Source organism: Trypanosoma cruzi, genomic scaffold, assembly GCF_000209065.1.
Source record: "Trypanosoma cruzi strain CL Brener 1047053516723 genomic scaffold, whole genome shotgun sequence".
Taxonomy (NCBI): domain Eukaryota; phylum Euglenozoa; class Kinetoplastea; order Trypanosomatida; family Trypanosomatidae; genus Trypanosoma; species Trypanosoma cruzi.
The window spans coordinates 198,316-224,227 of NW_001849576.1; the positions used below are offsets into that span (position 1 = coordinate 198,316).

A 25,912-nucleotide genomic window follows, 5' to 3' on the forward strand; every position below is an offset into this window, starting at 1 on the left:
ATACGCGCCTGCGGCGGAGAAGCGGGTGCGCTGGAAGAGAAAACAGTAAAAAGACTGGCGGCAGCGTGTCGGTGCTGCGAAGGGCGGTTGCGCTCTTTTGTCTTCCGCTGTTTGTGTTTTTTGCGTGGGCGTTGTTCGGTGTCTGCTGACGCGTGACGAATAACACACCCGCCGTGGCTGCCGCTGGTGGTGGCAGTCGCTGCGTGTTCCCGGTGCACTGCTCTTCCTTCTCCTGTTCCGTGTGTTTGTATGCGTGAGTTGTTGTTGTTGTTGGGAGTGACTGCGGCGGGGATGATGGTGCCACTCACTGTGGATGGGTGGCGGTGCCCACTCCTGTGCTTCTTTTGTTGGCATGTTTTCCATCTATTTCTTTTCTTACTCACAAAGCAAGCAAGCAAGCGCTAAACGCTACTGTGAAATTGGAAGGCACTGAAAGGACCAACAGCACACACACCGCCCACACACACATATTTATATGCTCTCACGTGCTGCTGCAGTGAAGGCACCCCGCACACACAACCGTCGCTGCGTGACCGGATCCAGCGGAAGGAGGAGGGAAGGAGGAGAGAGTGAGCCGCAGAGGCCCAAAATGTCCCGGCGTGTGTTTACTTCGGCGCTGCTGCTGCTCCTCGTCGTGATGATGTGCTGCGGCACTGGCGGAGCTGCGACCGCTGTGGGTCAAGAGTCAGGTCAGGGATCTCAACCAGGGAAATTGTTTGCTTGGAGAGATGTGAAAGAAGGAGAAACAGTGAGTTGGCTTCGTGGTCCCAGCCTTGTTGAGGTGAATGGAGAGGTGTTTGCCGTTGCCGAGGCGAAGTGCGAGAAGCAGGACGAAGGCCGTTTTACTGGGATTGCCTCGAAGCTCCTGACGTTGACTGGTGAACAAGCAAAAGAAGATTTGCTTACGGCTCAAGTGAAGACACAAGTGCTGGAGGAATGTCCTTCCAAAAAAAATAATTGTGCTTCCCAAGAAGCTGCCCGAGCAGGTTCCCGAAGAGTATCGGGAGTACGTGTGAGCCGGCCAACAACAGTTGTGCATGGAACTGATATTTACATGCTTGCTGGAATCTACGGCCTTAAAGGTGCCGCTGGTACTGGGAAGAATAGAACAGAGGAGGTGGGGCTTTTGCTGGCGAGAGGGAACATCAGTGTTGATGATGGCCGTAACAAAACAATTCATTGGACTGATATTGACACTCTCCCGGTAATTTCCAATATCCAACGAAATAAATCTTTGAGTGTGCCGTCTGGCGGCGGTGGATCGGGCGTTAAGATGGAGGACGGTACTCTTGTGTTCCCTATGGAAGGAAAAAAAGTGAGGACGGGGGAGTCGAATGGCACAGATGCAGCTGGGGGGAGAAACACCGTTTCTCTGTTCATATACTCCCCGGATAATAAGAGTTGGAAGCTGTCAAAGGAGATTTCTGCCGATGACTGCAGTGATCCCTCCGTTGTGGAGTGGGAGAAGGACAAACTCATGATGATGACTGCGTGTGATGATGGCCGCCGCAGGGTGTACGAGTCCGGTGACAAGGGGGATTCGTGGACGGAGGCAATCGGGACACTCTCGCGCGTGTGGGGCAACAACCACAAGGGACATGAGAGGCGCGTTAGAAGCGGGTTCACCACAGCGACGATTGGCGATAACAGGGACGTGATGCTCGTTACTCTGCCGGTGTATTCAAAGGAGGAAGACAATTCAAAGGGCGTACTCCATCTTTGGCTGACGGACAATACGCACATTGTTGATATTGGGCTGGTGTCCGGGAACGATGATGACGTTGCCGCCAGCACCCTGCTGTACAAAAGTGTTGAAAGTGGAGATCAAGGAAATAAAGAGGAGAAGTTGATTGCACTGTACGAGAAGAAGAAGGGGGCCGAAGGGAAGACACCATCACCCGGTATGGTCTCTGTGCGTCTGACTGAGCAGTTGAAGCGGGTGAAGGAGGTGCTGGCGACCTGGAAGGAAGTGGACGAACGTGTCTCCAAGCTGTGCGCCACTTTACTTGCACAGGTTACCTCAACTGACAATGCCTGCAGCGCTGGTAAGATCACGGATGGGCTGGTTGGCTTTTTGTCCGGCAGCTTCTCTGATAACACATGGAGGGACGAGTACCTCGGGGTGAACGCCACAGTAAAGAGCGGTATTGGTGCGGATAATGGCGTGACGTTCACGGGGCGTGGTGCAGGGGCGGAGTGGCCTGTTGGCAGGCAGGGGGAGAATCAGCTGTACCACTTTGCGAACCACAAATTCACTCTTGTGGCGACGGTGTCCATCCACGGTTTGCCAAAGGACGGAGATACCTCCATTCCATTGATGGGTGCGAAGGTGAACGATGGCGCTAAGAATACTGTACTCCTGGGACTGTCGTACAACAGAGAAAAGAGGTGGGAATTGTTGCACAGTGGCGAAAAGACGTCGGAGCCCAGCAGGACTTGGGAGCCGGGGACAACGTACCAAGTGGCCATTGTGCTACAGAACGGCAACCAGGGCTCCGTTTACGTCGATGGTCAGCGTGTGTGTGAGAGTGTGCAAATTAAGTGGGAAAATACGGATTCGAAAGGGATCTCACACTTCTTCATTGGAGGGGATGGAGGCAGCGCAGAGAACACAGGGGGTGACGAAGGTGTATCTGTGACTGTGAGGAACGTCCTGCTGTACAACCGTCCGTTGAGCTCCGAAGAGATTGCAGGGCTTGCCAAAATTAATATTCCAAAGTCAGTGGCTGCGCGTGCTTCTTCACCAGCTGTGTCTCGCCCGAAGAGCTCTTCTGAATCCTTGGCGGGAGGAGCAACGGGTGTCGGTACCGCTCGTCACTTTGGGGCAAATGGTGATGGCAGCACTGTTTGCGGAAGCGGACTGCTGCCGCTGATCCTTCTGTTGGGACTGTGGGGGTTTGCGGCTCTGTGAGGAGTGACTGGCTGCCGCGTGGGACACTTGCGGCCTCCCCACCACATAATTACTTTCCCATGGGAACGAATTTCTTTTATAAATCCTTTTTTTTTGCGTATTTTAAATTTATTTGCTGTTTTCTACTTTCTTGTTTTTTTGTTTTGCGTGTTTTTTTACTTTTTTTTTATCTTCCCCATCCCTTTTTCCTTCTTTGCTTTGGGGGCAATCACTGTGGACGTTTTTTCTTTTCTACTCTTCCCTCTTTAATTGTTTGTTGCTGCACTCTTCCTGTGAGGGGTGCCGTGTGTTTCCCGCCCAACTGCTCCGCTCGCACACCCACCGACACGCTCATGACGACGGCCCTGTGCGCCTCGCCTGCTGCACGCATGAGGAGGGGCCGCGACGAACGGCGCGCTGAGGGAGCCGTGACGTGTGGGCGTGCGACGAGGGCCTGTGGGGCGGAGCACACATTTCTTCCCCTCTTGTTTTTTTTCTTTGCGGTCAGGGCGGGCAGACACCCGCAGCGCCACACACACAGCCACACCCTGCCGCCGTGTTTTTAAGATTTTTTGTTTTTTTGTGTGCATTTCATGCGGTGGCGCACCCTTCGGTGTCGGCCTCGTGAGCATTTCTTTTCCCTCCTGATGATTTTTTTCTTTTGCCGCGCTCACTCTCCCGATGGAGTGACGCGACTGCCGTCATGTCTGCGTGCTTCTCTCAGTCCCCACACACACGAGTGACTGTGCTCTGCGGGCCGCACTCACGCGCCGATGAGAGGGCTGAGGGGAGCAGCAACACGCAGATGGCCCCATGAAATATAAACGATGCGCGGACACGCAGAGGGTCGGACGGTTGAAAGACATTTAAATATCTTTTAATTTTATTTTGCGGGCAAAATATATACAGACAGTTTGGTGTGGCCACACGGCAGCCAGCTGTCTTTTGTTAATTTGTGTGGAACAGTAATGGACGATTTCTTTTTTTATTTATAATTATTTTGTGTGATGGGGTTTATATAAGACGAAGGGAAGGTTTCTTTTTTTGTTTTAAATAAATCTTGTGTGAATTGCCACTGCTTGGGCTGCAGTGCAGTCATGAGTTTGAGCGGTCTTCTTCTTGTTGCTTCCGCCACGCGTCTCCGCTGTACATTTTTTTGTGCGTCTCTCCACACACTCTGCTCCCTCTTTTCTACTTCTTTGCTTTGTGTTTCTGCAGGCACACACAACCACACACACACAAGATGCACATTGCAGTGGATTTGGATGCTTTTTTTGTAGTTCATGCTGGCGGTTGCGTGTGGCGGCTGTTGTCCTTCTTTGTGGCCATGAAGGGAAGGGAGAGGGAGAGGGAGTGCGCAGCCCGAGTCTCCTTTCCTGCGGGTGTGGAGCACCGCGTGTGGCTGCATTGAGTTGGGCTCCGTGTACGTTGTGTGGTGGCTGCGGGTTTTTGCCATTTCCCGTTGGCTGTGAAAATGAGCTGGGAGGAGATGGTGGTGGATGTCTTCTCCTCCTGCATGGTGGGTGGCTGCTGGCGTTGTGTGCCTTTCTTGCGTGGATTCCGCCTCGTGGTGTGTGAACTGTGCGGCTGGGCCTGCTGCCCTCTCCTCATGTTGTCTGCGCTCTCTCTCTGCATCCGCTGCACTCCGTTCCTCTCCCTCCTTTTCCATTCCTTTTCCTTCTGGCTCACCGATCAGCTGGCTGGCCCCAGCGACTCCACGACGCGTGACGATGGTGCGGTGTGCGCCGTGTTGGTCCTTGCGCTATTGTGCTGCTTGCCTGTGTGTGTGACGGCTGCTGGGAGTCCTGGACATGTGTCTGGTGGTGCGGATGCGGTGTTTGTGCCGGTGGATGTGTCGTGTGCTCCGAGTGACGGCGGCCCGAGCTATCGTGCGTGTGTGTGGGCGTGGAAGAAGTGTTCTGCTGCCAGTGCTGAGGCTCAGCATGAGAATTATACTTTCAGTGGCTTTGGTGTGCGCATGCATGGCAGGAATGGTGAGCTGTGTGCTGTGTGCTGTGTGCCATGTGGCCAATGCGGTGCACACATGTAGCAACTGTGCTGCCAGCTGTGCAAGGAAAGAGGAAGGGGCCACCGTTGCCTCCACGATGAATGTGACGACACATAAATACGCCGGCCTTTATGAATTGTGGTGGCGTCAATTTCCCCCGATGGAACCATCCATTCGCCTGCACGGAGCAGCGATGCTGACCGGACGGCATCTGTCAGTTGCCGCCACCCCGTGAAGGGAAGGATGACACAAAATCTGGTGGGACAACTGCGCCGCAAGTGAATGCTGAGCCGTCACGTCAACACGAGGATTGGCGACAGTCTGCGGCGGCTGACGGACCCAACACCGTCGATCGGAGTCCCGCATCCAACACGGCGACCAACACTTCCGGGACGAGGCCTGAGTTTGCCGCCAATCCGATCGAAATGATGGTCCCGAATGCATCCACGAAGAGGCCTTCCTTTGCCAACGGTCCGAGAATATCAGTGGCGCTAAATGCATTGGGGATCATGTCTGTCACTTGTGGCGGCAGGGAACACGTTGCCGCGGATAACACGGACGAGGCGAGTGAGCACGACGCCACTGGACACAAATCTCTCGTTTTAGAAAATGGCGTTGCGGGCAGTGGATTTGCTGCTGAGGGTGATGCGTACGGATTGAGTCAACGCAATGCCTGTGGACGCGATAACAAACCCCAATGACGAGAATTCACCGCGCAGTATTCCGGGAGCGGTGTGAGTCCCGACGACTGCTTTGCCCTGCGCAACGACGCGAAATTGACACTGCGCGAGTTGACTGTTGACGGCACTGTGCGTGTTTGCGTGTATTGTGCGTTGCTGCTTCTTCTGGGATTGTGTGGAGTTGTGACGGTCTTGTGAGCCGAAGAGTGTGGAATTGCGGCTCCTCGCAGAGAACGTGTGCCGCGTTCCCTTCGTGTTTTCTTTTATTATTAACATTTTGCTGTTGGTTTTATGTTTTCCTGGAATAATAAGTATCGTTGCTGTTCCTTTATTTAATGGTCGGCTGCTGCACACTCTCATGAGTGACGCGTTTCTCCTCCTTGTTTTTTGTTGCCCACACGCGGTGCCGGCTCCATTGCAGTGCGTCCCACGGACTGCACGAAAGGAGGAGCGGAGGAACAGGCTGGATGCCGCAATGAAGTGTGAAGGTGTTGTGTGTGGGCTGGTGGAACAGTACGATCTTTTTTTGCTTTATTCTGTGCGGGAATCATGTGCAGACAAACAAATGTCTTTTTTTATTGTGCCGCATGGCAAATGAAATGAAAGTCGTGCCTGATCGATGTTTCATATTTTTTTTTACTTTTTTGGAGCCTTGCCGGACCCTCAACTCTGTTTTTCTTTTTTTCTTCCGCTGTTGTGATTTTTCCGTTTTTTATTTATTTTTTGGTTTGGAGAGCGGTAAGCGAGTGCCGCAATCGCACTGACTCCCTCTGCCTCATGGTGTGCGCAAGCTGCCATTTGTCACTCTGTGGTGACTGTGTGCAGTGTAGCGGCCGTGTCTGTTGCTTTTTCACTCTACGTTGACGTGTCATTAGTTTGTGCTGAAGGCTGCACGCAACTGACAGGAGTGATGGCGATGATGATGACTGGCCGTGTGCTGCTGGTGTGTGCCCTCTGCGTGCTGTGGTGCGGTGTCGGCTGTGGTTTTGCGGACAAGGTGGTGGAAGCTGCTGCCGGTGTTGTTGCCAGTAACAGAACGGATGAGGAGAATTTGATCTTGAATTGGTATGTTCTGACGCAGGAAGAATGCGCGAATGAAAGCACGACAGGAGGGAAGTTGAATGTGACAGCTGAGAGGATCTGCATGCACAAAGTGATGAAGGGGGTTTGTGACGCTTTTTATAATAAAACGTCGGGTGTAACTCATGACCGTGACGTTGAGTTTATTTGTACGTATTACGCTACCATTCCAGAGGAGCCCGTCGAGCCCCCAACACCGCAAGGGCCACCATCACATTCAGCTGTCAGCAATGCCACCAGTGATGAGGGGACGCCGAAGAATGCACCGGAATCCGATGTTGCAGGGAGAGGCGAAGGAAAACAAGATGACAAGGAGCACGGCAATACGAAGCAAAAAGCAGTCGAAACCGCCGCTGTGGAAAGTATCACGAGGACTACCGACAGTGACGGCAGCACCGCGGCCTCCCACACCACCTCCCATCTTTTGCTTCTTCTTCTTGTTGTTGCGTGTGCGGCTGCTGCTGCGGTGGTGGCCGCGTGAGAGTGAGGGAGAGAGAGCCGTGCACCGCCCGCACACAAACTCGTCCTTCTCTCTCTCTCTGTGTGTGTGTCCCCTTGCATGGACTCTCGCCCTCACCTCACCCCACGAGGCACACACATAATGTGCCCATTGTATATATGCATGCACGCCCATGCAGGCCCGTTGGTGCTCTCTTTTGCACGACACGCACCGCTGCCGTCCTGCCTGGCTGCATGGGCGGAGCACCGTAACTGTTTTTGTTTTGTTTCCATTGCATTGAGTGGGCGACCTCTCTCTCCCTCCCTGTGTGTGTGTTTTGCTTTACGGGAGCAATGAGAGCGTTTGCGCTGGTCGTCCCACGCTTCGGCTTTTTTTGTTGTTTTACTTGTGTTGTGGTTGTGTGCACGCACTACTTTTTTTGATTTGTGGCTTGCTTTGACAGCGGACACGTGATTTTTCTTTTTTCCTTCTTTTTTTTTTTTTGAGATATTGCCAGTGTTTCCTATTCTTGTCAAGCCATGAAGGATATTCCTTCACGTACAGCATGTGTCATTTGGTCCACGTCACCAGGGGCAAGGGAGTGCAGCGAGCAGCAGCAGCAGCAGCAGCAGCAGGATAATGTAATGCGGCACGTGAAACCGCACAAAATGATTGACGAGCAGATTTGCCTGCCGCCGAGGCAGAGCACAGACGCGGTCCGAGGATCAGTGCGAAGCACAACCAATTCCAGGGAATGAGAGTGTGGCGCCGCGGAGATATCGCCAGCTCGGGCTGGATGAAGCTCCAAGTTTTTCCGCACTGGCTTCCAGAAGCATAGTGAAGCAACGGCGTAATGTTTGATTTTAGTCCTCCACTTTTTGGATGAATTCGGCTCGAAGCAGGATGTCTCCTGGCGAGGCAACGTGTATGCTTTGTGTGCTGCTTCGGCGGCGGCCTTGGCTTGTTCCATTTTGTGTGTCCATATTGTTTTGGGCTGTCGCGGCTGCCGCGCGGGATGTGGCGCTCAGCTGCTTGTAAGATTCCACTGCGAATTTCCAACCATGCGGACGCGGCGGCAAGGAGTGTTTCACACAACGAGGTGGAAGCAGGCCAGTCCGCTTTGCGCAGGGCAAAAGTGGCTTTCTCCCGCCGAGGCAGCGTGTTGGCTAGTCGCGGAATGCCATCATCCATCCCCGCCGAGTAAGATATTAAGCAGTGGTCCGAATCCATGTAGGGGACGAATGTCCAGTGGGAGATGCGTAGGGCGCAATACGCAGCCACGTCAGGGGACGAGACATTACGATGTGTGTTCCGCGTTGCCTGCGCCGGGCCATTTGCCAGCCCAAAATCCATGTCAATTAGAGTAGAGGACAAATCCTCTCCTTCAGTCGTTGGTGGTGTATGACTGTCCCAGAGTCCATGATGTAAATTCAGTTCACCCGCGATAACAGCTGCGGGGACTGAGCGACGAATGGTGCTCGCAAAGTGAGCAGCGTGGGCAATTGCCGGGAAAGGCTGCAGAGGTTCACCGCGTAAATGCTGGGGCAGACAGTTGGGCACACGCGGAAGGCATTGGTTTCCACGCAGTTGGCGCCACGAGCTACAAGCGCTCGCACGGCAAGGTGTGGCGCACCAAGAAGGCCACGCCACCGGCACGCCCACTGCAGGCCTGGTGGAAGTCACCGCAGCTAATGAGCCTCGTCGCTGGGGCACTTTGGTGCCTGCACTCCTGCAGAAGAGCCGTGTCGGGCTGGTGCTGCGCCAGTCGAGCAGCAAGGGCAATCCTGAGGGGCGAAATGCCTGAAGTTCTGAGCTGCCAGACAACTACAAGGCCATCCTCATCGGGGCTGCGGCTCTTGCGGACACCACCGCAGCGGGTGATGCCGACGGAGTGACCGCAATAAAACAACCGTGCGGTTCTGTCAGTCAAGCTGCAGGCAAACCGCCTCGCCGCTCCACAACTAACGGAGCGTGGGCCTTCTCGAGGGGTGACGCTGTCGTGGTCCCCATCACGCTCGCAGCAATGCCCTGCTGCAATCACTCCCACAGAGAGAAAAGGAAGAGTGTGTGGATGTGTGCCGAGAGCACAGCGACTGCCATCGTCAGAGGAAGCCATCGTGACACCGTCCGTCACGCGTCAGCACAAAAAACGACGCCCTCAACCAGCAGAGCAAAAACAACGAGGAGAGCACTGTGCAACTATTTATGTGTGTGTGCTGGAGAAACGGAAAGAAAAGAGAGAGGAACACAGGGAGGCACATCAACAGAGCAATAGGCACAGCTGGATGGCAGCGATACATGCGGTACGGCCCCGACCTCAACAATCACGCACGGTGGCAGCACACACACATCCTCACAAAGAAAACAACAGAAAAAAAAACACGGCGGCAGGGTGTGGCTGTGTGTGTGGCGCTGCGGGTGTCTGCCAGCCCTGGCCGCAAAAAAACAAAACAAGAGGGAAAGAAATGTGTGCTCCGCCCCACAGGCCCTCGTCGCACGCCCACACGTCACGGCTCCCTCAGCGCGCCGTTCGTCGCGGCCCCTCCTCATGCGTGCAGCAGGCGAGGCGCACAGGGCCGTCGTCATGAGCGTGTCGGTGGGTGTGCGAGTGGAGCAGTTGGGCGGAAACACACGGCACCCCTCACAGGAAGAGTGCAGAAGAAACAATTAAAAGAGGGAAGAGTAGAAAAGAAAAAGCGTCCATAGTGATTGCCCCAAAAGCAAAAAATGAAAATAATTAAAGTATTTTAAATAAAGTAAACATCGCACAAAAAATATCTTTCCTTTACGGGGAGTTATCCATTAGCAGGAGTGTGTGCGTCGGTGGTGGGGAAAGGGGAGGTCGCAGGTATTCTACGCGGCAGCCAGTCACTCCTCACAGAGCCGCAAACCTCCACAGTCCCAACAGAAGAAGCGGCGATGGCAGCAGTCCGCTCTCACGCATGGTGCCGCCATCGCTGTTATTCCCCCGCGACAAATGTCCGAGGCTGCTGTTGAGTGCCGTGGCATTTACTTCCCCGTCCTGTGGATGGATTCCCTCCTCCTGCACATTTTTTTCTCCTACTGTCTCCCAATCCTCAGCAGAGCTCTCGCCCACCTCAGGATTCACTGCGGTTCCATCTTGCCCCACGCCCATAGTTGTAGGGCCATTTGCATCTTCTGCTTTGGCAAGGTTTCCCGTAGGAGTTTTGAGTGGTCCATCCTCCTGCGTTTTATCTCCATATCCTGTGGTCGCCGTTTGGTAGCCACCAGCAGTAGAACCGCCATCCACATTTTGATGCCCATCAGGAGATTTTCCTGACGCCAAATGCTTTACGGACTCCTTGCCTGCTGGGGAACTCGTTACAGTGGACACTGCGGATGCACCGCCCGCACCGTTTTTCCCCAACGGCTGTCCTTTTTGCTCCTGCTGTTCACCAGAAAAAGATGGAATCACGTTTCCTTGACCATTTTTGTTCACCAAAGGTAAAATGGAGGCTTCATTGGGATTGAGGGTTTCCATCTCACTGTCATCCTCTTCCTCCGCCTTCCTCTGGGCGTCAACGCTGTCAATTGTAGAGATGGATGATGGTGTTGAATCTCCTGAACGGCCTTTAGCTGCATCGTTCATCGAATCGGATGTGGTTGCTCCTTCACCGTGTTTCTCTGCCTCAGCATCCTCTAGAGACGTTTCTGGTGCCTCGAGATCCGTTTTGGTTTGTGACGGCGGTGTGTTTCGATCCTCTTCTACTGAATTCCGTAAGTCTGCTGGTGCTAGTGGGGTTTCTTCTGTTGGGAACGCCGGTACTGGCGGTGTTGGCGGTGATTGGGGAGCGCTGAAGGTGTCTCTCTTCACCACCTCACTCTGCCCTTTCTCGTTTTCTGTTGCATCCTCATTAGCCTCTGTACTTCCTGCTTCTCCTTGTTTATCAGAGACGTGCGTTTTTGTTTCGGGACCTGACTTCTCCGGTGCCTTCACGATGGGCGAATCGGACTGTCCAGGCGTTTTTGTTTGTGCCGACGGACCACTTACCTCTGAAGATAACTCGTCATCAGAAGTGAGCGTTTCGCCAGGGGACTGTGAACCATCACCCTCTTCGGAAAGAGAATTTGGAGGAATACCACCAACAGACGGCGAAGTTTCCAACGAAGAAATCATATTTCCTTTGGAACCTTCAACAACAGAAAGAGGCTCCAAAGAGGAATTTACGTCAGGATCTCCACGTGAGCCACCCTCACTTCCAGCACTGTTGCCACCACCAGAGCTGCCACCAACGGCTGCCAAACCCTCAGCGTGTCCAAAAACCGCACCGCACCACAGCACGCAGAGGGCACACACCAGCAGCACACGGCCAGCCATCATCATCGCCATCACTCCTGTCACTTGCGTGTAGCCTTCAGCAAAAACTAACTCCCCGTCAACGCAGAGCGGAAGCAAAAGGAGAGACAAGTCACACAGCCACGCAACAGCCACCGGACAGTAAGAAATGAGAGTCACGCACCGCAAAAAATAACACCAACGCACACACAAATGAGACAGATGGAATCAGTGAAAGGGCAAAAACACATACAACGCCCCACAGCAATTAATAATCAGCAAAAAAATCAAAAAAACACAGGTAAACAAACAGCAATACAGTAAAAGATGTAAAAACACAAAAAACAAAAGGCTGCACAGTAGGACTCCAGTGTGCATGCATTCACACAGACATGCGTCCACGCAAACAGTTGTATGCATGCCATGCGTAAGAGTGTGTCTGCGATGCGTTCAACGTGATAAATGTGGAGAACAACGCGGAGCACGCAGCAGGGCAGCTGAAGCAAATAAAGCAAAACACAATAATTATTTTCTCTTATTTATTTACAATGGACCACAGTAGACGCGCACAAGTCCCCGCGGTTGAGTGCTGGCACGCACAGCCCGCATACACCTCTTCAGCCCAGAGCGGTGTACGCCAGCGCGGATACGGCGAGCAGCAGCGGGGCACACACCCACGCAGAGCTGCTGAGGCTGCCGTCGATTTCACGAAGACGTGACGGTGAGAGGGTGGTCGTCGTGGTTGGCGCCTCTGTAGTCGTAGTACTTGGTGCCTCCGGCGCGGCAGTGGTCGTGGTGGTTGTCGTAGATGGTGCCTTTGTCGTTGTCGTCGTCGTCTCGGCAGCGGTGTCAACATTCGTATCTGTTTGCTTTGAGGACGGAGTCCCCGACGGACCAAGATCCGAACTCGTTGGCCCTGAACTAACTTGCGCAACGCCATTCGGATTTGGACTCTCCGGCGGAGCGGCCGTCTCTTTCGATCCCGATAACGTAACGGCCAGACCTTTTGAACCAGGATTAGCCGGTCCGTTAACTGTTGGGTGTAACGTGCGGGGCTTACCACTTTCATCTGAATCGGAATGTCCTCCAGAATTATTAGCTTTATCATCAACATCTGCCGTCACGCACACGGACGGGCAGCAGTACAGGGCGAGCACCAACAGGGCGCACAGCAGACGGCACGTCGTCATCCTGAGTGTGGTCGTTCAGTGGTGTGGAGCTGATCTGCACAGTGAGGGACATGGAGAGCAACAGGGGAGACGAGAGGTGCGGCAGACACACACAGAGGGCACACCACATGAGGAGAGGGCAGCAGCCAGGCATGCACCGTACGCCGCACCCCGCACACACACACTCCAATCCACGGCAGCACACACACACACAGCCCTGCCGCAACACCAACACACAGATGGAAGAGGGAGAAGCAAACAGGAGCGGCACACAAGGCTCCACCGCATGCACATACGGCGAGAGCGGTCCGTCGTGTCGGCACCCCTCACGGAGGGTACGCACACACACAAGAGGAGGTGCAGCTCACACAGCAACACAAAAGCAAAGCAACAATTAAAAAAGGAGAGATCCCCGCACACCACGTGGATCGTTGGTCCACGGGTAGTGCAGCCAATATTCACCGCCAAAATAATTCAGTTTCCTTTAGCCTTCGTTCATATTCGGCGCACACCACTTCATGCAGGCCTGGGAACCATCGCAGCAGCAGCCGCACGATCAAAAACAAGCGCAAGGAATGGAATAATGCAAGCAACCATTTATTTGTGTTTCTTTTTGGATGTTGGCAGATGTCTGCATGCGTTGTTTTGTTTTGCAGAGGGCAAACCTTCATGCCTGGGTCGTGTGTTGGGGATTTCTGCAGGGTGCACAATTATTTGTTTTTTCCTCTTGTGAATGTTTCTTGTGTTGGTGCAGTCAATAATTCGGTTTGTGTTGTTCCTGCCTTTCGCTGGTAAAAGTGTTGCAATAGATGTTTGTTTTTCCTCTCGTTGCTGTGGCACATGATTCCTCACCGTTTATTGCGGTGGAAATGAAAATATGTGAGTGGACTCCCACACACCAGAACGCACCTTCGCTCCTATTTATTGTTGCATGGAAGGGCATGTGTGTTTTGTGGTGTCTCGTCCATATATTTTGTGGGCGTACATTCCCCTGCAGGCTGAGGGCGGGATGACGCTCCGTCGCGGTGCACTTCCCTCGCATGCCGCCCACCGTGATTCATCATGCATCACCCACTCACACATTCCGTGGTGCCACACCGCTGATATTATTGCAGCCGCTGTGATTCCGCGTACTTCACGCATTTGATTGTGCCAAAATACATCCGCTCGTGTGGCCGCCGCATCCAAACAGCGGTGCCCAACACCGTGAGCGGCAGTCCACATCCCTGCATGTCCCAACGCTGTGGTGTTCGACTGTCAGCCAGGCGCCAGACAACAAGAGAGTGTTGTGCTGGCAGTACAACACACGGAGCTGCAGTGAATGACTCGGGTGGCGACGCATCTATTCGTCGCAAGGCCGTTAAAAGGAGTCGGGCAATATAATGCCGGCTGCACTCACGACACCACATCCACAGCCAAAGCATGCGACGTGATGTGTGTTTCACTGGTGCTGTGGAATGCCTGCAGACGACGTCACTAGTGGAGCACACCACCCATGATCAGCGGACAGACAATAATCGGCATGGGAGGCCACAAAAGGCAGCAACGACGCCAACAGCAGGAGCAGCTCTCTCTCTCTCTCTCTGTGTTGCCTCCGAGAAGTAATTATTCCACCAGCCACAGCTGACTGTGCCATCGTGACACTCCATGCACGTCGTGGCTGCGTCAACACATCTTGTTCCCTGCTGCGCCTCAAAAGATGCCTCACTCCGTCCAATAAGTGCATCGGTGTGGGCCGTGCCTCGGCTGCTCGTGAGGACCACAGCGATGTGAGGGTCACCGAGTCGCAGCACGTTTTTTGCGACGTTGTTGCATGGCACCTGCACACACACACGCAGCGCCTGCATCCCTCCCTTTTGTGTTCGCCCTCCGCCGGAGTGGCCACACACACGGGCAGCAGCAAAATCAATTCACCCTCGACGATCCAAAATCAATACCGACATCCCTCGCGACGCAAAGATCTCAGTTGCCAGCACGGGCCTCCTGTCGCTCTGCCATCGACGCTGAAACACGGCACAGTGCACGCACTTATTTTCCTCGTGTGCAGTCAGCCGTTTGCTTCACACATTCTTCGATGGGCTGACGCCCACAAAAGCACGCCACAAAAGGCCACTGTGATCGCACATGCTCTTGCGATGAGCGTCGGTGTGTGCATGGATCCGCTGCTCACACGTGCTCGCAGGCAGCCTGCAGCCGGTGCCCTCGTGCCAGTTCATCGGCTCCAGCACGGAAAGGAGAAAACAGCCTATTCCCGATGCACTTATTCCCACCGGCAGCACCAACACGCTGGTCGCCAGCCGTCATTCCTCAGCACATCCAGGAATGCCGAAAAGTGACGTGGAGCTGTCAGCCAGCAATGCCACAATCCCGCACACATGTCGGCTCCACCAGAGAAGACACACAAACCACAAACAACACCCTCCACATGTCATCCGAACATCATTCCGACACACCGCGACACGCCAAACAGAAGTGTTCGTCACTCCAACGCACCTCCCCACACAATCACATAGTCCATGCGCCACGCACGGCAGCAGCTCACACCCGTCAAACAAATGTTCCTCGGACCAGTGTTATCCACGTGCTGCGGTGAGAAGTAAACAAAAGAGACGAGCGGCCAAACCCCAAAAGAGTGCCACGACTGGCCGCAAGTCAACGGAACGCAGCCACCCAAATGAATTCAGTCCTCATGCCCTCAACCTCCCAACTTCCCACAAAAGCTGCAACAGATTGAAAACAAACGCACCGTCCAATAAACTCCTTGTGCAAACCAAAAGAAGCCGCAGTGCCTTATGCTGTCCTCACAGTCCGTCATGACGCCTGGATGCGGATGGTCACCCATCGGTACTTCCAAACGACGCCGCACACCCGCAACGCATCCTGCGCTCTGAGACACGCGTCCCCCACTATCACCAGAGACGCCCACGCACCGTCGGTACGCAACAAATCGTCAAGGAACGAAGAATGCGGCAGGCTGACAGCAAGACACCCGCCGACAAATCACAGCGCAGACATCATCAATAGCAGCTCCAGCAGCAATGCAGGCCGCAGAGTAACGTGAATCAAATGACGCATGGCGTATATCAAAGAAACTAACTTGGTGGCGTTACAAGGAGAAAAGAGACTGACACTCTCTCAACAATAAAGGAACAGTATAATAATACACAAAAAGCAAACAATTTAGGCGTCCACCGTCAAAGCAAGCCACAAATCAAAAAAAGGGCAATGGAATGTGTGCACTCAACCACACCACAAGTAAAACAAAAAACAAAAAGCCGAAGCGTGGGACGACAAGCGCACACACTCTCATTGCTCCCGTAAAGCAAAACACACACAGAGGGAGAGAGAGAGAGAGGTCGCCCACTCAATGCAATGGAAACAAAACAGAAACAGTTACGGTGCTCCGCCCATGCAGCCAGGCAGGACGGCAGCGGTGCGTGTCGTGCAAAAGAGAGCACCAACGGGTATGCATGGGTGTGCATGCATATATACAATGGGCACATTATTGTGTGTGCCTCGTGGGGTGAGGTGAGGGCGAGAGTCCATGCAAGGGGACACACACAGAGAGAGAAGGAAGAGTGTGTGTGCGGGCGGTGCACGGCTCTCTCTCCCTCACTCTCACGCGGCCACCACCGCAGCAGCAGCCGCACACGCAACAACAAGAAGAAGCAAAAGAGGGGAGGTGGTGTGGGAGACCGCGGTGCTGACCTCACTGTCGGTACTCCTCGTGATACTTTCCACAGCGGCGGTTTCGACTGCTTTTTGCTTCGTATTGCCGTGCTCCTTGTCATCTTCTTTTCCTTCTCCTCTCCCTGCAACATCGGATTCCGGTGCATTCTTCGGCGTCCCCTCATCACTGGTGGCATTGCTGACAGCTGAATGTGATGGTGGCCCTTGCGGTGTTGGGGGCTCGACGGGCTCCTCTGGAATGGTAGCGTAATACGTACAAATAAACTCAACGTCACGGTCATGAGTTACACCCGACGTTTTATTATAAAAAGCGTCACAAACCTCCTTCATCACTTTGTGCATGCAGATCCTCTCAGCTGTCACATTCAACTTCCCTCCTGTCGTGCTTTCATTCGCGCATTCTCCCTGCGTCAGAACATACCAATTCAAGATCAAATTCTCCTCATCCGTTCTGTTACTGGCAACAACACCGGCAGCAGCTTCCACCACCTTGTCCGCAAAACCACAGCCGACACCGCACCACAGCACGCAGAGGGCACACACCAGCAGCACACGGCCAGTCATCATCATCGCCATCACTCCTGTCAGTTGCGTGCAGCCTTCAGCACAAACTAATGACACGTCAACGTAGAGTGAAAGCAAAAGAGGAAAAATGTTAAGAAACCAAGCACAGCCACTGTACAGTAACAAGTGGCAGCAACAACAGCAGCAGCACAGGCATTGAAACAGATGGAACCCGTACGATTACAGAACTAGAACACCGCCCTGCATACCACGAGTTTAAAAAAAGATAGAACAGCAAGAATAAAAACACCCAAGACTCCAGTACGCATACATATGAGCGTGTCTGTGATGCGTTCAACGAGGCGAATGCGAGAACAACGCGGAGCACACAGCAGGGCAACGGAAGCAAGTGAAGCAAAACACAATCATTATTTTCTATTATTTATTTACATCGGACCACAGTGGACGCGCAAAAATCCCCGTGGCTGAGTGCTGGAACGCACGGCCCGCACACACCTCTTCAGCCCAGAGTGGTGTACGCCAGCGCGGATACAGCGAGCAGCAGCGGGGCACACACCCACGCAGAGCTGCTGAGATCGCCGTCGATTTCGCGAAGACGTGACGGTGTGCGGGTGGTCGTCATAGTGGTTGGCGCCTCTGTACTCGTAGCCGTATTACCTCGTGCCTGTGTTGTTGTTGTAGTGATAGTCCTACTTGGCATTTTCATCTTCTGATTTGATGTTGGTGACTTATGATTCTCATCACCTTGTGTATTTTACTGCGCCTTTTATTTTTTGCATCTGACATACCGGTCGCACCTTGTGTGTGTGTGGAGACTGAGTTGCCAAACCTGGTGGCTCTGGATTATCGCTAGCCGAATTCATTGTCTCTGGCGGAACTCGTGTCTGTCCAGTGATGGCTGTGCCTGCTTCCTTTGCAACGAAGGTCCTGGAATTCTCAAACCCTCCTCACTGTCTCTCCCACTCCCTGTCTGTCTGTGGCACACCGGTTTCCCCACCATATGGCGGTAATGCACCAGGCATGTTTCTTGTAGGATCTGGTTTCCCTAGCTCAGGGCTGGGAGGACTGCTATTATCACTATTATCGTCTCCTGTCGCCGTCACGCACACGGAGCGAGCACCCACCACACCAGTCACACGCGCAAGCGAACCCTCATCCATCCATAACGCGGCAACAAAATTTCCAGCCATCCCGCCCTCAATGGGACACGGAGCCCAACTCAACGCAGCCACACGCGGTGCTCCACACCCGCAGGAAAGGAGACTCGGACTGCGCACTCCCTCTCCCTCCTCCTCCTTCTCCTCATGGCCACGGAAGACGACAACAGCCGCCACACGCAACTGCCAGCATGCACCACAAAAGGAGCATTCATATCCACTGCAATGTGCATCTTGTGTGTGTGGTTGTGTGTGCCTGCAGAAACACAAAGCAAAGGAGTAGAAAAGAGGAAGCAGAGTGTGTGGAGAGAAGCACAAAATAAAATGTACAGCGGAGACGCGTGGCGGAAGCAACAAGAAGAAGACCGCTCAAACTCACGATTGTACCGCAGCCGAAGCAGCGACAATCCACACAAGATATATTGAAAACAAGAAAAAGCTTTCCCGCTCGTCTTATACAAACCCCATCACACAAAATAATTATAAATAAAAAAGAAATCGTCCATTACTGTTCCACACAAATTAACAAAAGACAGCTCGCTGCCGTGTGGCCACACCAAACTGTCTGTATATATTTTGCCTGTAAAATAAAATTAAAAGATATTTAAATGTCTTTCAACCGTCCGACCCTCTGTGTGTCCGCACATCGTTTATATTTCATGGGGTCATCTGCGTGTTGCTGCTCCCCTCAGCCCTCTCATCGGCGCGTGAGTGCGGCCCGCAGAGCACAGTCACTCGTGTGCGTGGGGAGTGAGAGAAGCACGCAGACATGACGGCAGTCGCGTCACACCATCGGGAGAGTGAGCGCAGCAAAAGAAAAAATCATCAGGAGGGAAAAGAAATGCTCACGAGGCCGACACCGAAGGGACTGCCGGCGCGTGAAATGCACACGAAAAGCAAAAAATCTTAAAAACACGGCGGCAGGGTGTGGCTGTGTGTGTGGCGCTGCGGGTGTCTGCCCGCCCTGACCGCAAAGAAAAGCAAAACAAGAGGGAAGAAATGTGTGCTCCGCCCCACAGGCCCTCGTCGCACGCCCACACGTCACGGCTCCCTCAGCGCGCCGTTCGTCGCGGCCCCTCCTCATGCGTGCAGCAGGCGAGGCGCACAGGGCCGTCGTCACGAGCGTGTCGGTGGGTGTGCGAGCGGAGCAGTTGGGCGGGAAACACACGGCACCCCTCACAGGAAGAGTGCAGAAGAAACAATTAAAGAGGGAAGAGTAGAAAAGAAAAAAGAAATTCCACAGTGATTGCCTCGAAAGCAAAAAAAGAAGGAAGAGTGGAGCAAAAAAAAAAAAAAAAACAGAAACAAAAATTTTTTAAAAAGCAAACAAAATTGATTAAAAACAAACATAAAAAAACATGAAGAAATTATGCTCCAAACAGAAAAGAAAATTAAGAGCCGGAAAAAAAAAACGCTTATAATAGTTGCCCTAAAGCAGCAAGGGGGAAATAGAAAACATTAAAAGAAAACAAAAACAAATTATTCTCTGCGTAGTAAATTTTATTCCTAGCGGTGTGTGTGAGTGTCGGTGCAGGGAACGGCACAAGTGTCCCACACTGAGGCCGCACACTCCTCACAGAGCCGCAAACACCCACAATCCCAGCAGAAGAAGCAGCGGCAGCAGTCCGCTCCCAGCAGGCGCTTTGGCTCGCACACCCTCAATCCGAGGGATATGCCTCCTTTCCTTGATTGCACGCATCTCAGTGGGATTCAGTGGGCGGCTGTACAGAAAGACGTTCTTCACCGTCACAGGAAAGTTGTGAATTTCGCACGCGCCAAAGCAGAAGCGCACAAGCCCAAGTGGTGTCTCACCTGTTAACATCGTCTCCTCTTCCCCCAGCAACTTGCCATCAACGTACACAGAAGCCTTGTTGCCTTGCAGCATGAGTACCACTTGGTATTCTTTCTTCGGCTCCCAAGGCCTGCTTTCCGTTGTTATCTTGTCCTCAAACATCTTCCCCCACTTGTTATCCGCGGTATACGACACTCCCATGGTATGATTGGAATTGGTGTCCGCCATTGTCGCAGTCAGTAGAGGTGTGTTCCCACTCGGAGTCACTTCGATGATCACCGACGCCACAAGTGTGAAGTCGTGGCTCAAGGATATATGACGCACATTATCATCCGGAATGTTCACGGACCATGATACCCTGGAGCTAGGCTCCGTCAATTGAAATCCATCTTTGACCTTCTTTGCATTCCTCACCGTCGCATTCAGGCAAAGATACTCGTCGTACCACGTGTCATCGCTGGCCGCATCGGACAAAACTGCCACCAGACCCGCCGTGGGTATAGAAAAGCTGGAGAAGAAAATGTCCTTTTGCGTCCAAGTACTGAGGAAGAACTTGACTGTACTCAGCTCCTCCGTCAGGCGGGAAAGCGACAAGGCACTGCCTTTATCGTTGTCCCTCTGTTGTAAAAGATGCAAATTGCCATCCGAGTACAGCAGGACGCCGGCAAGCTCCTCCTCCACAGAAGTGTCCATGCCAACCGGTCCAAAATAAAACGAGCGGTTGTTGTCCGTGACCCAAAGGTAGAGAGCATTGGCCTCATACTCCTCCGAGGCGTACCCTCTCTGAATGTACAGCATGACCTTCCTTCCCTCAATGGTCGCGGTGATGAGGGCATCCACATGCAGGCTTTCATCCTGAGAGTCTTCCGGTTGTGAATTGGTCCACACACCTGGGAGTTTCCCGATGGCCTCCGTCCACGCCGTCCCCATGTCACGCGACTCGTACACCCTCTGGCCATTCTCGCAGTCAACAATCATGAGAAGTGATCCCTCCCACTCGGTGATGCGGGGGTTAAGGCATTCCGCAGGGGACATGTCCTCAGAGAGCGCCCAGATACTGCCGTTGTCCGTCGAGTAAATGATCATGGAGTAAACGTCTTCTTCTTCACTCTTCGCCATCATAGGAAACACAAGCGTGCCATCCTCCATCACAACACCTGAGACACCAGAAGAATCAAAATCCTTCAATCCAGCTTTGGGTGTCTTTAAATTAGTCTGGCTTAACGATGTGGGTGTGCCCCATTTGATACTTCCAGTCGGCTCGCTGCTCGTAGGCTTCGTGACATCACCCACAACTAGTTTCAGATCCAGTCTGTCCCGTTTCCAATTCCCATCACTCTGATTGAGTACTTCAAAGCCTGCCGCAAGAAGAAACACCTTGTTACCCTTCGTTGTTGTTGTGGGGTTGAGCACATCGCCCACACGATTCGTTCCATCAGTTGTACCAAGCACAGTGTGTGCCTTCCATGTACTTTCACTCACCTTTTCAACAAGAGTGGACCATTCCCACGAAGAGTCAATGTACCCCGCCACAATATCAGAAGAAAGTGGCTTAATTAATTTAACATCAGCGGCATACTGGGGATTTATTTTACCTCTGGCAAAAGCAGCAATTACTCCACCAGCACTGACAAGAGAGGGTGAAACAAATGAATCCCGCTTCTTCCCTGGAGTACCTCCACCTTTCGGCAGCACCTGCGTCTGATTCGGCACAAATAAATCGACCCATTGCAGCCCCTCAACAGTTCTTAAATCACTGTTGCCATCATTCTCCCTTGCAGGCGTAGCTACACAGGTGGCGCAGCAAATCATCACGACGAGGAGGAGCAGCACCGCGAAAGTAAACACACGCCGCGACATGTTGGGCCTCTGCGGCTCACTCTCTCCTCCTTCCCTCCTCCTTCCGCTGGATCCGGTCACGCGGCGACGGTTGTGTGTGCGGGGTGCCTTCACTGCAGCAACACGTGAGAGCATATAAATATTTGTATGTGGGCGGTGTGTGCTGTTGTTGGTCCTTTCAGAGCCTTCGAATTTCACAGTAGCGTTTAGCGCTTGCTTGCTTGCTTTCCTAGCGTGTGTGTTCAAGAAGTAGAGGGAAAGGGGAAAACAAGCCAAGTAAAGAGGTGAGACAGCGAGCACCGCCACTCCGCACCGGCCATCGTGGGCGTCGCGGCGGGCCGTCGGTGTGTGCGGGCCAGCCCTCACGCGGTGCAACACGCCTCATAACCAACAGGGAAAGACAGACAGAAAGACAGAGGGAGAGAGGGAGATGGATGCCGTCAAGAGGCACTCACAATCAAAATGGCCCGTGAGCATGCGGCCACTCCGCGCAGGAACATAGGAGAAAATGGTGAGAGGGAGAAAAGCAAGAAGCAACAACACACACGGAGGAAACAAACAACAGGCGGGAAAAGCACCGCCGAGGGCCTCACCCTGGCCGGCAACTCCACACCGGCCCGCACACACACACACACCATCGCAATGTCGTCAGTCCGCAGGTGAGAAGATTCGGCCTCCACACAACACACGCACACATCGCCAACAGTCACCCAACATGGACAAAAACGAAAAGAGAAACACCGCCACCGCCTCCAGTTCAATCCCACGGTAACGGGATAAGGCCACAGCCAGCTGCCGGCACACAACGCACACGGAGCAAACAATCACACAAAGGGCCACGGGCGGAAGCGGACCCTCATCCATCCATGACGTGGCACCTCACTCCATGCGGTCACACGGAGCGCACCGTTTCCTCAATAGTTCTTATTCGTCGTCCATCCCTTTAAGATGCTTCTGTTAGTGATGGGCCTTCGAGCACAATAGAAGGAAATGGACAATGCAGTAACGCCGTGACACCGCCAGCCACAATGATTCCCTCATACCGGGGCAATTCTCCAATTATGCCTCGTATGCACACACAATCAACATACCATATAAAAATCACCCAATGTTTTTCACCAAAAACCAAACAACCCCAATCCCTCCCTAATTTCTTCTGCCACTGTCATGTTCGATAGCGCTGGCCATTTGTGGCATCTGTGTGCCTTACTGCCGTCTGGTGCTGGTGCACCTGCACCGTATGCACACAAAATTATCAAAAAATATATAAATCCCACAATATTTTTTACAACAAATCAAAACTACCCCTTTCCCTCCCCAATTTGTTTTCCTATTTCGACGGTTCTTCCCCACCTCAGAGAGCTTTGTCTCTTCAAAAGTCTTTGGATGATATTTACACTGGGTACTGGCGCACCTCTTCCTTCCAGAACGCCGAATCTCACGGCTTTCATCGTCGCTCACATTATTGGAATTGACGACATCACATCTCTGCCAGTCACCCATCGGGGTGCTGTCTGTCTGCTGCACATAAATAATCCCCCACGACATGTCTCGGGATGATTCCTCCCAACCATTAAAATATGCCGCCACGCACTCAGTGAACTGCCGCACAGTGCTGGCGGTGGTGTGGTGCCCACCCGTCGTATTCATCCGCAGCCCAACCACCGTCGTTGGATTGGACTCCGAGAAAAAAAGCCGTCCACCAGCGGAAAGTTTGTGGCCCACGGTTTGTGCAGCACCCCGCACTTCATTTTACGGATCGTTTTTTCATATTCACTCGGCAGCAAAACTTCATCTCCCTTGGGATGCAGTTCAGGGACCAACTTCAAGACGCAGGGCTTTGCTTGACGTCCTGTTGGCGGCTCAAACTCCGTGGGTTTCGTCGCTATTACCTTGGCAAAGGCACTCTCCGCGAACGATTTCAAAGCAAACAATCCAAAAAATATCGGCAAAATATTATCCCTCGACGCCAACATCAGCCTCAAAAGCTACTTTATTCGGCTACACTTGGGAGGCGTTCCAATGTCCGTTCCTCGAGGCAAGCAGATATCGGTGCATTGAAAAGGATCACACCGCCTGCGTATATTTCCCGAACAACTTTCACAAGCCTGTGGGACGGATCCTCAGAATACCATGGCGACTCACCTCCCCGTGAAAAGTGCTCTTTCGCAGTTACCTCGTTGATCGATTGCACTGCAAACCTCACCGCTCCACAGCGCTCCCTAAACGCCTCCTCATCAAAGACGTGACGTGGAATCGGTCCCAAAAGATACATGTGTTTTTTGACCTCTTTCCAGCATTCCGCCTGTTTCTCTGGAGTCTCATCACGCGTCATCCATGCGCACATCGCCTTCACATCCGTCTCGTCGGGGCAATTCACGATGATTCGCGCGGCCTGTAGTTGCTTCGCCCACTCATCATATTTGATTACCTTTGGGAATGACACCGCAATCATGCCCCATCCAGAAGTAGGCGCAAAATGTCTCGGTGGCGGCGTTCCCTCCTTTGACACATCGTAGATAATATACACATTCCTCCCATGCCCCCTCAATCTTCTCAACTCCGAGATGCACATGTCCTCATCGCTGCATCTTGTCACCGCTCTGGTGGTCTTGTCAGACACGCACGCACCTCGTCCACCAAAACAGTAGACTACCACTTGGAGTTTCTCGGCATCGCAGTGCAGCAGCTAGTAGAGGAGGTACGAGCCGGCAGCCATCGACTTCCCGATCCCGGGCGTCCCAATCAACACACGTCGCTTGGGCGTAAAGTCGGTCACACCGTGAGGGCTGGACCACTTATTTAGATCGCCCTTGACGATCTGCCACGCCCGATCCACCGCACAGTTTACAAAAACGTCCTTAGGAAGATCCTGTATCGTATTCCACGAGTACGGCCATCCCTTCTCCGAGGTGAGCACCATCAGCACGGGAGGTGCTGCACCAAATTGCTGCACAGCGTCATTCTCTTCAATAGCGTCGTCAGCTTTCCTGTACGACCATGACTGTTCTGGCCTCCCCTCACGCACCCCATTCCCGTCCCCGTTTTCTTTCGCTCCACGCCGTCCGGAAGTTCCACCGCATGGCTCCGCCTCGCATTGTGCGCAGACTCGTAGCATCCCTCCAGTTTCTCCGGTGCGCTCGTCGTCGTTGGGTTACTCGCCTCCTCGGCAGCTGCATCCAAGAAATGTTTACTGGAGTTATGAGCAGTTGCTTTTTACCTTCGCAGCAGCTAATGACCGCCCCGGTAGATTGTTGACGCCCTTATCGCAAAGCTTGCGTATGTCCTCGTCGAAGATCACTTCACCCTTTACAGCTCGCTTCATGCCCAAATAACGACCGGATGCCTGCAGTTCGTTCAATGCTCCTTCATCACGGATATACTTCGTGGGGTCCTTGAAAAACTCCTCCAGCAAGACATCCCGATTGGTGTCCACAACGCCCCTGCCGTCCAGTTCCCTCGTAAGAAAGTCGTTCAGCCTCATTTCATTGACGCGAACTCTTCCTTTAAACAGTACGTCTTCGATATTAGTGGAAATGGTAAATTTCATTTCTTGCGTTCCTCTTAGCCTTTCCGCTGCCTCCCGCCTCGCTTCTGTCGGTACATGCGTGAGTACTCTGTTTGGTTTTCCCCTTGCAAGAGGAGTGATCGTATCCTTTTCTTTCATTATCCCCACGTTGCCCGAGAAAGAACACACCTTCGTGAAGAGGCTTAGTAATGGCCTCCAGCGCTTGGTACGCAATTAATTTAAGAATTTCTTCAAGAAGCCGCTGGTCTTGTGCGTAATCATCCGGCTCCTGAACAAACATCTCCATCGTCACGTTGTGGTCTTTCATCAACGGCCGCCCTGCCGCCAACATAATTCCAAAGGAAATCACTCAGCCTCATGTTGGTGCCGCTCATGGTCCACTGCGGCCACATTTTACTCCCCGCCACATGTCGAGCTGCAGCGTCGGAATCATCACAAGAGCCACGGCGAGGTGCCATCACAACACCCGTGCGGTGAGGCATCCCACTCACACCGCCCAACTGCGGCCAGCAGGTGCCGCTGGCTCCAAAGCACAGTCGCGGCTGTTTCGTCCCGCTATCCCAATGGCGTTGGGCGTGGCACTCGCACGGCTCGGTGGTCGGTGCGCCATGCAGCCGCACTGCAACGACTGTCGGTGAAACAGCCGAGGCCCACCGCCCCCGCAGCAACGCAATGTGCAACCAACCACAACACCGCCACATTATATTCTTTTTCTATTTTATTTTGTTTTATTCACTTTGTCTGTCTGCCCCATCACCGACACTGAAATAAGTGCACCTTCACAAAATGGAAGGAACAAAAAGAAAAAAAAACACGA

General features: G+C 53.0%; 8 protein-coding genes and 2 pseudogenes across 8 annotated transcripts, besides 13 other annotated features; 3 read left to right on the forward strand and 7 right to left on the reverse strand.

Moving 5' to 3' along the window:
* Nucleotides 1-742: part of a sequence feature (areas merged during assembly that could not be assigned to a particular haplotype. This can correspond to areas where the two haplotypes were merged or to regions with more than two copies in the genome that were merged during assembly.) that runs on past the window's edge.
* On the forward strand, nt 476-2,911 carry Tc00.1047053510359.530 (trans-sialidase, putative; the record flags this gene model as incomplete). Its single annotated transcript, XM_816669.1, has 1 exon — nt 476-2,911. One exon carries the CDS (start codon nt 476-478, stop codon nt 2,909-2,911), a length of 2,436 nt encoding a protein of 811 aa, XP_821762.1.
* Nucleotides 743-1,691: a sequence feature (areas merged during assembly that could not be assigned to a particular haplotype. This can correspond to areas where the two haplotypes were merged or to regions with more than two copies in the genome that were merged during assembly.).
* Nucleotides 1,692-6,115: a sequence feature (areas not merged during assembly with more than two copies in the genome that could not be assigned to a particular haplotype).
* Nucleotides 2,998-3,111: a sequence feature (T-rich).
* Nucleotides 3,871-3,892: a sequence feature (AT_rich).
* On the forward strand, nt 4,702-5,133 carry Tc00.1047053510359.540 (uncharacterized protein; the record flags this gene model as incomplete). The annotated part of the gene is made up of 1 exon (XM_816670.1): nt 4,702-5,133. The coding sequence occupies one exon, from the start codon at nt 4,702-4,704 to the stop codon at nt 5,131-5,133; it is 432 nt and encodes a 143-aa protein (XP_821763.1).
* Nucleotides 6,116-6,388: a sequence feature (areas merged during assembly that could not be assigned to a particular haplotype. This can correspond to areas where the two haplotypes were merged or to regions with more than two copies in the genome that were merged during assembly.).
* Nucleotides 6,389-25,912: part of a sequence feature (areas not merged during assembly with more than two copies in the genome that could not be assigned to a particular haplotype) that runs on past the window's edge.
* On the forward strand, nt 6,489-7,139 carry Tc00.1047053510359.550 (mucin-associated surface protein (MASP), putative; the record flags this gene model as incomplete). Its single annotated transcript, XM_816671.1, has 1 exon — nt 6,489-7,139. The coding sequence occupies one exon, from the start codon at nt 6,489-6,491 to the stop codon at nt 7,137-7,139; it is 651 nt and encodes a 216-aa protein (XP_821764.1).
* Nucleotides 7,572-7,601: a microsatellite.
* Nucleotides 7,701-7,732: a microsatellite.
* Nucleotides 8,250-8,931: a mobile genetic element.
* Tc00.1047053510359.570 (mucin-associated surface protein (MASP), putative) lies at nt 9,973-11,448 on the reverse strand (the record flags this gene model as incomplete). The annotated part of the gene is made up of 1 exon (XM_816672.1): nt 9,973-11,448. One exon carries the CDS (start codon nt 11,446-11,448, stop codon nt 9,973-9,975), a length of 1,476 nt encoding a protein of 491 aa, XP_821765.1.
* Tc00.1047053510359.580 (mucin TcMUCII, putative) lies at nt 12,012-12,584 on the reverse strand (the record flags this gene model as incomplete). The annotated part of the gene is made up of 1 exon (XM_816673.1): nt 12,012-12,584. One exon carries the CDS (start codon nt 12,582-12,584, stop codon nt 12,012-12,014), a length of 573 nt encoding a protein of 190 aa, XP_821766.1.
* Nucleotides 12,124-12,231: a microsatellite.
* On the reverse strand, nt 13,670-13,987 carry Tc00.1047053510359.590 (uncharacterized protein; the record flags this gene model as incomplete). Its single annotated transcript, XM_816674.1, has 1 exon — nt 13,670-13,987. The coding sequence occupies one exon, from the start codon at nt 13,985-13,987 to the stop codon at nt 13,670-13,672; it is 318 nt and encodes a 105-aa protein (XP_821767.1).
* On the reverse strand, nt 16,182-16,829 carry Tc00.1047053510359.600 (mucin-associated surface protein (MASP), putative; the record flags this gene model as incomplete). Its single annotated transcript, XM_816675.1, has 1 exon — nt 16,182-16,829. One exon carries the CDS (start codon nt 16,827-16,829, stop codon nt 16,182-16,184), a length of 648 nt encoding a protein of 215 aa, XP_821768.1.
* On the reverse strand, nt 17,278-17,778 carry Tc00.1047053510359.604 (annotated as a pseudogene).
* Nucleotides 18,409-18,429: a sequence feature (AT_rich).
* Nucleotides 19,217-19,246: a microsatellite.
* Nucleotides 19,509-21,701, reverse strand: Tc00.1047053510359.610 (trans-sialidase, putative; the record flags this gene model as incomplete). Its single annotated transcript, XM_816676.1, has 1 exon — nt 19,509-21,701. One exon carries the CDS (start codon nt 21,699-21,701, stop codon nt 19,509-19,511), a length of 2,193 nt encoding a protein of 730 aa, XP_821769.1.
* Tc00.1047053510359.630 lies at nt 22,774-25,233 on the reverse strand (annotated as a pseudogene).